Source organism: Rhincodon typus, chromosome 30, assembly GCF_021869965.1.
Source record: "Rhincodon typus isolate 14 chromosome 30, sRhiTyp1.1, whole genome shotgun sequence".
Classification (NCBI taxonomy): domain Eukaryota; kingdom Metazoa; phylum Chordata; class Chondrichthyes; order Orectolobiformes; family Rhincodontidae; genus Rhincodon; species Rhincodon typus.
This window is the reverse complement of record NC_063361.1, coordinates 36,902,730-36,912,512: the sequence shown is the minus strand read 5'-3', so window position 1 is coordinate 36,912,512 and position 9,783 is coordinate 36,902,730. Positions and strand designations below refer to the sequence as shown.

The 9,783-nt window shown below is 46.1% G+C and overlaps 1 protein-coding gene across 1 annotated transcript; it reads left to right on the top strand.

Moving 5' to 3' along the window:
- Positions 1-155: 155 nt before the first annotated feature.
- Positions 156-9,363, top strand: LOC109936497 (insulin-like growth factor-binding protein 4). The gene is made up of 3 exons (XM_020535115.2): positions 156-419; positions 2,342-2,470; positions 3,680-9,363. The coding sequence occupies exons 1-3, from the start codon at positions 156-158 to the stop codon at positions 3,815-3,817; spliced, it is 531 nt and encodes a 176-aa protein (XP_020390704.1). The 3' UTR covers positions 3,818-9,363.
- Positions 9,364-9,783: the final 420 nt, after the last annotated feature.

Sequence of the window (9,783 nt, the reverse complement as noted above, 5' to 3'; positions counted from 1 at the left end):
GAGGGTCAGTGCTGAGGGAGCGCCGCACTGTCGGAGGGTCAGTGCTGAGGGAGCGCCGCACTGTCGGAGGGTCAATGCTGAGGGAGCGCCGCACTGTCGGAGGGTCAGTGCTGAGGGAGTGCCGCGCTGTTACAGTTTGACTGCCTCCTGTGTGTATGGCTCTTGGAGTGAACCGATTGGCTGTGAAGTTTTGGAAAAGTTTGTATGTTTTTGCTTTCCCCCCTCTGGAGTTTCAAGTTGCCGTTATTCCTGCAGAATCTGATGATTACTGGGAACTGGAACATCCAGACAGCAGTCACATCCCCTGCCACTCCTACGACAAGAAATGCATCGCCAAGCACTACGCTCGGATTCGCGAGAAAACGCACAACAATGGGAGGTCAAAGAACAACCACATCCGTGACGAGCCACGAATAATGGTGAGTTTGACAATAGTGTTGTATCGTTTCTACCCTGTGTGTCTCTCTCTCTCTCTCTGGATGTCTTATCGCTCACTCACTGTGTCTATATCTATCTGTCTCTCCACGTCTCTGTCTCTGTCTGGCTGTCTCTCACCCATTCTGTCTGTCTTTTTCTCCCTTTTTCTGTCTCTGTCCCTCTCTCTCTCCCCCTCTCTCTCCCTTTGTCTCTGTCTCTCTCTATGTCTGTCTCTCCCTCCCTCCCCCCTGTCTCTCTGTCTCTCTCTCTCTCCTTCCCTCTCTCCACCCCTCCCTCACCCTCTGTCTCTTCTCTCTCTCTCCCCCCTCCCCCTGCCTCTCTCTCTGTCCCTCTGCCTCTATCTCTTTCTCCCCCCTATCTCGTCTCTCTCTCTCTCCATCTGTTTCTCTCTCTTTTCCTCTCCCTCTCTCTATCTCTCTGTGCTGTTGTCAGAGCAGACAGTGAGGAAGCATGGTGCGGTCAGTGGGAATGTTTCTTCAGTGAGTTGCTGAGTGCAGTCCTATCTGTTTGCCTGCTCTCACAGGCAGGTGGAAATGATCCTTTGGCTACTGTCTTGCAGATGAGCAAGGGATTTTTGATTCATGACATGACCGATATTTATCCCTCAACAAACATCACTGACATAAAGATCTGAAGCTTATCATCTTGCTGTTTGTGTGAGCTTGCTGTTTGCAAACTACACTACAATAGTGACTACCTTGTTTTTGTGCCCTATGACTCTATGACTGTGTGGCTGTGAAGTGTTTTGTGGTGCTGTTGATAAACCCAGTTGTTTTGAACTCTGTGTCAATGAGGAATGACTTCCTCTGGTGCTGGATCAGTGCAGCATTGACCTAGCCTGACATCTGAGGAACCGGGGGAATAATGAGCTGACAGCAAGTCAGTAACCACACTGCTCTGTGCAGCCGTTTGTGCTGATTGGCTAAAGCTATTAACGCACTCCATTACTCCACAGCAAACTTCATTTATGCTTCTTACCCATTCCTCAGCTCTTTGTTTTGTGGCAACTATTTCCTCATGAATTCAGTGTCTTCTCTGTATGCTTCCAGCCTAAATGCAGTGCTGCTATAGAGCTGCTACATGGCCACTCTGTCCCATTCTCCATGCAGCAGGCTGTCTGCGAACAACATGCCCAACATCAGGGAAAATACAAAATAAACTTTAGAAACACAGTCAGTCTGAGCTCCTGTTATAAAACATTACCTCCTCTTTTGCCAGACCCAACAGAAGATCCCAGCTCAAATCCAAACTATTTAACTATTGCTGTCTGTTTCCTCGCTGTTGGCTCTGATGAGGGGTTAATAATTGGGTTGGATCCAATCAAATGGACTGAGTTTCTGGCTAAAACATCAGTAATGTGCTTTCATTTTGCCACCTGCTGTGTAATTAATATTTTCTGTAAGTATTTCAGCTTGGTGAAATTTCACCAATATTATCCCATTGAAGCCTTCCCTCTCGCACTTATTATTTCTTTCATATCACTGTATTCTGAAGCAGTGTAATATTTTTAATTGTGAACGTTATCTGTCAATTCTTCTGAATATCTCCCCTTCAATTACAACTGATCATTTTCTGACTTGTTCCTCTCTTTCAGTTTACTCTCCATCAGTTTCAATTTCCCTGCTTTGATTCCACTCTCCCAGATTATGACTCTATCAGGTTTTATTCATATGAATTAAAATTAGGAATCCCTTACGGAACTCCTATGAAGGTTCTCCAACTGCAGACTTTAAACTTTTCTCTCATCCGCCTGCCAGTTCCATCCTATCAAAGGTCACTGTCTCATTTCCTCCAATCAACAATTTTCTTCGGGGGATTCCTGGATACAATTATTGTCAGCCACGATGTGGTGTATCCCTGGGTGAAAGGAGATTAATTACTGTTGTAATGTTCCTGTTCACAGGGACCCTGTCATGGGCAGCTGCAACGAGCCCTCGAAAGGTTTGCGATGTCATTGAGTCAGACTCATGAAAACCTGTACCATATTCCCATCCCAAACTGTGACAGGAAAGGATTTTATCATCCCAAGCAGGTTTGTGTTTCATTGGCAATGATCATTAAATGCATCAGCAAAGCTTCTTCTGAACTCCCAGGATGATTCCACCTGGGAAATTCTTCCCATAGAGACAATTGGAGACATGGCTATTACTGCTGCTGCCTTTGTACATGTCTCAGAGACCAAATAACAGGACAGGGACAGCACAGGGTTAGATACAGAGTAAAGCTCCCTCTAAACTGTCCCCCATCAAACGCTCCCAGGACAGGCTCAGCACAGGTTAAATACTGGGTAAAGCTCCCTCTGCACTGTGCCCATCAAATGCTCCCAGGACAGGAACAGCACAGGGTTAGATACAGAGTAAAGCTCCCTCTAAACTGTCCCCCATCAAATGCTCTCAGGACAGGGACAGCACGGGTTAAATACTGGGTAAAGCTCCCTCTGCACTATCCCCATCAAATGCTCCCAGGACAGGGACAGCACGGGGTTAGATACGGAGTAAATATTGCTAGCCTTTCAGGTTTGGATTTTGATAAATTAGTACCGACGATGTAAGGGTTTGTTTTCTATTTTTGTTTGATTCCTGACAGGATTGCGTTGTGGTTATTCCCAGTCAATCTGGCAGGAATGTTTCACTGAGTGACTGTTGTACAGTCATACAGCACAGAAACGGACCCTTCAGCCCAACTCATCCATGCTGACCAGGTTTCCCAAACTGAACTAGTACCATTTGCCTGCATTTGGCCCATATCCCTCTAATCATTTCCTACTCCTGTATCTGTCCAAATGCATTTTTAAATGTTGTAATTATACCAGCATCCACCACTTCCTCTGGCAACTCGTTTCATGCGTGCACCACCTTCTGTGTGAAAAGTTACCCCTAGATCCCTTTTAAATCTTTCCCTTCTCACCTTAAACCTATGTCCTCTAGTTTTGGGATCCCATACCCTGGGGGAAGAGACCTTGGCTAGTCACTCTATTCCATGCCCCTCATGATTTTATAAAGCTCTAAAAGGTCACCCCCTCAGCCTCCTACACTCCAGGGGAAAATAGCCCCAGCCTATTGAGCGTGTTGCTCAAGCTCAGTCCTGTGTAGAGGTGTAGAGAACATCCGGGTGAATTTGAAAATGATATCATTGAGCTGCTGGTTGTGGAATCCATTTTTCCGATAACTCTTTATTTCCCCTTTCCTCACCTACTCCCCCCTCCCCCCCCCACCCCCCCCACCCCCTCTTCCCCCCACAGTGTCACCCTTCGCTGGATGGACAAAGGGGCAAATGCTGGTGTGTTGAACCGAAAACAGGGGTAAAGCTGGTCGGCTCTCCAGAGGTGAAGGGAGACATTGACTGTCAGCAGTTTCTCCTGGAGCAGGAGAAGGACTGAGTAGGTGCTTCTGACAGAAAGATGCTTCACTGTTCTTTCCAAAACAATCCACTGTTCTTTCTGATACTATCCTTGTAAGATGGAGAGGGAGCTACCACAAGTTGAGTCAGTGTGTTCTGTGAGATGCAGGAGTATGCAGTCAGAGCTCATTTGAACCTCACCGAATCAGTGCTCAGTTACCTTGACAATCACCGAATCCTTTTAAGCTTTTGTCTGCTCCTTATAGAAGTGTTTCTGTTATCTAATGTCTTCCAATTTTGATATTTTTCTGATGTTCCTGTCACTTGTTCCTGTGGGTTTGCCCCTATTCTCAATCTCACACTCCAGACAAGTCCCAATCTGGGCACCCCAACAGTGGTCCTGTAGCCTGTGGTCAGAAAATTAGTGAATGTCAGGTCACTGTGTAATCTCTGAGGGACCACAAAGGGAAGTCCCTTTTCACCTGTGTGCCAGTCTATCCTAATGGTGCTAACTCCCCGAGCAGTCTGAACCAAACTTTTTGTCTTGCAACAACCAAACAAATTAGTTGTGTCCTTCCAGTGAACCTGGTGCTAAACAGTCTCACTGCAGCCCCTGAGAAAGGGCATTGAAATATCGGGGATGGGGGAGACATGTGCGAATCAGTATTAACTCCTACCCAGTGCCAATAGGGCACTGACACTCCAAATAAAATCAGCCACATCTCACTTAGTGCCTCATTCCCTCTCAGCGAGAAGCCCAGAAACCTGTTTCTTGCAGGAGCCTGTTTAGTATCTGCTCACGGTCCATAGGATCTTGATGCAGTGTTGAAGGGGTTTGCGTTGTCCGTTGGTATTTAGGGTAGGGTGACCCAACCAGGTGACCCTTAAAGAGCCCTTCCTTCCTTCTTTCTATTCTCCTCTTGGTCATTATTCTGCCCCTGGCCTTAGTCCTTCTAATGGCACTCAGTGGGTTATTCAGACATGTCCTCCCAATGATATTAACATCTCACTCACTCAGCCTGTGTCCACTTGCAGTTTAGTTAAACCCTGTGGATTCTCATTGAGGTTTTATAAATCTCTTCATCATTTAATGAACAATTTATACTTTGTCATAATCCAGGTTTTTCCAAATCGTTTCAAAATAAAACCAACAAATTCCAGGAGCAGCTTACAATTTACACCAAAGATTGGTGTGGAATTAGCAGGGTCAATCTGAATTGAATTAAAAGAAGTGAGGGGTAATCTTCCCAGGCTGAAGAGAGAGTGTTATTTGTCTGTTCCAACTACAGGAATGACCTGAAGATGTAGAAGGTGCAAAATGAGAATGTTTGTATTTTTGAAAAGGGGAGGGTGGCAGAAGGGATATTGAGGGGGTAGTAATTGAGCCATTGGGGTAGATCACTGGAGAGAGATAGTTGGCTGTTCCTGCTGCTGTGGAGAGCAGTAATTTCTGAGTAACAGGGAGAAGAGGAATTTAAAATTGTCTCCTGATGCACTGTGATGCTCTCTGTGCCTTCAGAAGACAGTGGTGCCCCAATAGTGTCACTGTATGAATAACCTAGAGACCCAAGGAATGGTTTGACAACATGGGTTCAAATCCCACCACACAAACTGGTGGAATTTTGATTAATTTAAATAAATCAGGAATTGAAAGCTAGTCTCAATAATAGTGGCCCTGAAACTGTCATTAAATGTTACAAAAACCCACCTGGTTCACTAATGTCCTTTAGGGAAGGAAATCTGCCATCCTTACCTGGTCTAACCTACACGTGACTCCATACCCACAGCAATGTGGTTGACATGTAACTGCCCTCTGGGGGGCAAATAGAGATGGGTAGCCTTGTCATTGGTGCCCATATCCCATGAAAGACAAAAAGGAAATAATCTCTGTGTTTGCATTATCCTTTCAGGAAGTGAGACCTGAGGTGGTTTGGGCTGATACTCCACTTCAGCATCATTGAGTTGGATGGCCTTGTCCTGCCTCTGACTGTGTCTGGGGGGGGGGCTGCAGCTGATGAGTCCTGGTTAGGAGCACAGCAAAACATGGCAGCTATTTGAAGGATTGTTGGCCTGCGAGAGATGATCAAACCCTCTGTGTTCCACACACACTGTGGAATATTCAATGTTGCATTAATTCTCCTGGCACCTATACATTTCAATAGTGAAAGCGCTAATCAATGAGATTGATTACCTTGTTTATATTTCCCATTATTGGAACTGCCTTTATATCTGAGCAGCTGGCAGTTACTCCTCGTAGCCCAGTCTGGAATGGTTGAAGCAGAGAGCAGGAGACAAGTGGGAAAATTTGGGAATGGGAGGATGCTGGTGTGGAATATAAACAACCATTTGGGACTGTTTCTGTACCATAATAATTTGTTAGCACTACTGGATAATTAAACCTCCCTGGCCCCAAACTGGGAGGTCGAACCCTTCCCTTCACTTGAGTGAATGGATCTGTTCATCTTCAGCTGATTGACTGGGACAATCCACACTGAATCTCTCCATCGGGGGTGGATTCAAAGTCCTTCAGTGTTTCTATCCCTGCAACAGGGAGAAGAATGGTTGAGCCAAAGAATAGGTTTTTCCCCATTGTATTCTTTCCCTGGAATGAGGTGGAATCTCTGCCATGTGACACTTTGGATACATTGGTATTTCAGACTGTACAGGGTTCAGACTGTATATTGGCTCAGACTGTACAACAGTTTAGAATAGCTGTCTGGCATTTAGACATTGAGTTCTTTTTGTAAAAAGTGGGGTGAAAACTATCTCCCAAACAACAAAGGCTGATAACAAGGAGCCATGAGATAAAGCAGGGGAAAGACGTCAGAAACCAAGCCAGATTAGCTTGTGGTGGAGGATTTCAATCTATTCAGTAACTCGATCATCTAGAAAACATTGGTGAGATTGGTATTTGAATCGAGAGCAAGATGGAAGGGAGAAGGGGCGATGGAGCTGCAGGAGTAAATATCCTCTCAGTCCTGGTTGCCAAAGCACCTCATGGAGAAACTAAGAGCTCTCCTCAAAATGATTGCAGCTGAACTTAATTCTGGATGTCTTCAATGGTAGGCATAGAGGGCCCCTTTCGTGGTGCAGTGGTAGCATCCCTACCCCTGGACTGGGAGGCTTGGGTTCAAATCCCACCTGCTCCAGTGGTGTGTAATAACATCTCCCAACAGGTCAGTTAGGAAAAAAATAGATTAGTGGTAAACAGAGAAACAGGAAGCAGTTCTAGTCTGAGCCCTTTCCACTCTGGCCGTTACCTCGGTTTAGAAATGTGAACCCTACTCTGAGAGACTGAGTCCAGACCTGAAACTGCTACCACTCAGCATGGAAGTGTGCAGCCTTGCGAATGTTCAGGTTGTCTGGGCTGATCACAGGAACATGCACCATTACTGCCTGCTGAAACAATCAGTGAGATCCACCCTACTCGTTCACATGCTCGATTTAACATCACCTTTTACAGCAGGGAATCCCCTCATTGGTCATCACTGTGCTAACAACAAGGTGACCCATGACCTCAGTCACAAGGAGGATTGCTACTGGGAAGATGCTCATTGGCCATTGGGAGTAGATTCACAGCTGAGGTGTTACCTTGTTCACAACGTGCCATTTCAAAGCCAGCCCCTTCGGGGACTATAACCATCGGTCTCACCCCCTCAATGACTTCCTGATGCTGAGACCCAGGTCAGACTGTGTCAGGAACCATCAGCTAATGGTTAGCTGGAGGAGAGGGTTAGCACTCACGCTGTCTGCCTGTCTGACAGTCTGACAGTCAGAGCTGACAATGATCCTGGGTTCCAGGGAGCAGTGAGCACTTAGAATCCCTACAGCATGGAAGGGATTGATTCTGCACAGACTGTCGGAAGAACATCCTGTCCTATCCCCATGACTCTGCGTTTAGCCTGGCTAGCCCACCTTAACCTGCACATCTTGGAATGTAGAAGGAAACCCACGCAGACACAGAGAGAATGTGCAAACGCCACACAGACAGTCGCCCGAGGGTGGAATCGAACCCAGGTCCCTGGTGCTGTGAGGCAGCAGTACTAACCACCGTGCCGCCCTGCTGGGTGCCAACTTTTTGGGAGCCCAGTAGAACAGGGCTCTGCTCACTCCAGGACAGAATATTTTTTATTGCAAAATATATTTTATTCATTAAAAATCTTCATGTACATTCACAAATATTAAAGCAGTTCTGTATAGTCTATGCAAATCAAGATAAACAAACATTGGAATCTGACAATGCCTGCTATTGTAAAATCTGAAGGCATTTTTACTTATGCAGGACTATATTTATATTTGAGGCCCCGAATGGGTCTGATAACTGAATGGACCCTCGTTATACTTTGATCTTGGTCTTCTCACACTGCCAACTGCCCCAAGCTTTCGTGCATCCAGCAGCACGTAGTCCTGGATTTTGGAATGTGCCAGTCTGCAATACTCAGTCGGGGTCAACTCCTTGTTCTGGAAGACCAACAAATTTCAGGCAGACCAAAGAGCATCTTTCACTGAATTGATGGTCCTCCAGGCACAGGTGATGTTTGTTCTCGGTGTGTGTCCTGGGGAACAGACTGTAGAGCAGAGAGTTGCGCGTCACGGACCTGCTCGGGATGAACCTCGACAAAACCCACTACATCTCTCTCCAGAGTTTCTTTAAAAAGGCACGTTCCAGCAGGAAGTGTGTGACGATCTCTACACCCCCTACAGCCACTTTGAGGGCAGCATGTGGTGGCACACACTGACCGGGTGTGCATACAGGATCTCACAGGCAGAGCCCTTCTCACCAACAGACAAGCAATGTCCTGGTGCTTGTTGGAAAGTTCTGGTGATTCTGCCAAATGCTAGTCTGCTCAGGGAGTCACCTGATAGGATCCACCCTCTCCTTTTCCCTTAGACTCTCAGGGATGCTACATGCTGACAACTTCCTGATGGACTTGTGCCCAAAGGGGTCTTCCTTTACAAATTGTTCCCTGAGGGACAGGTTACACAGAACCACCCAACTACTTGGAGCATTCCACAGCAGCTAGGCCAGACCCATCCTTCCTAACAGTGGGGACAGGTAAAACCTCAGTACATAGTGACACTTGGTGTTTGTGTACTGAGGGTCTACTCACAGCTTGATGCAGCCGCACACAAAGGTGGCCATCAGGAGAATTGATTTAACCAGCATCGTAACAAGATCAGACCCTGAATTGATTTCTCCTACTTCTACCAGGCTCTGCTCTTTCAATCTCACCTCATGCTTGGTGTTATGAAAATGTGAACAGAAATTCAGTTTGTTTGATGTTGTCGAATGGGGTCAGGCTCAATTGTGACCTGTTAGTGACGGGAGATGGTGTGAGAAACAGAGCGGAGGTTCTGATGGCCCTGTAGCTATTTGTGGACAAACAGTGGAATCCAAACCTGATGATATGACTTTCAACGGTACAGATCCTGGGGACAGGTGACTACCAACACAGTTGACCTATATATGACATTTACTGGTGACAGTCATTAATAGCCTGTGATATTCAGAATCTTTTTAAAACACTATGTTAGAGCGTGTTTTTGCAAAATATTGGAATGTAATAAATGCAGATTCCATTGGTGCTACTGTGTCATTTCCTGCACTTTGTCCAGTCTTTCTGGGTTCTCTGGTCTGTCTCATTGTTGCTCTGTTGTTTGTGGGATCTTTCTGTGCATGAATTGATTGTTGTATTTTCTGCATTATGACACTTTGAATCCAGTTTAAACAGATGTATTTCATTGGCTGTTCAGTGCATTTTGATAACCTAAGGTCACATCAAGGTACTATGGAAACTGCACACTCCCTGAATCAGCCCTCACCGCTCCACAGGAATCTATTTTCACTCATTCCCATGTCAGACCGAACCAGATGGTCAGCTCAGGCAGAAAACCAGCTTGAAGGACCCTACTGTTAAGCCACTGTACTATTGCTGTGCAGCCCCCAGCCCCCTCTGCTGTTTTGCCAGTGAATGGAGCCAGTAACAGGTGGCTTACTGTCTACGG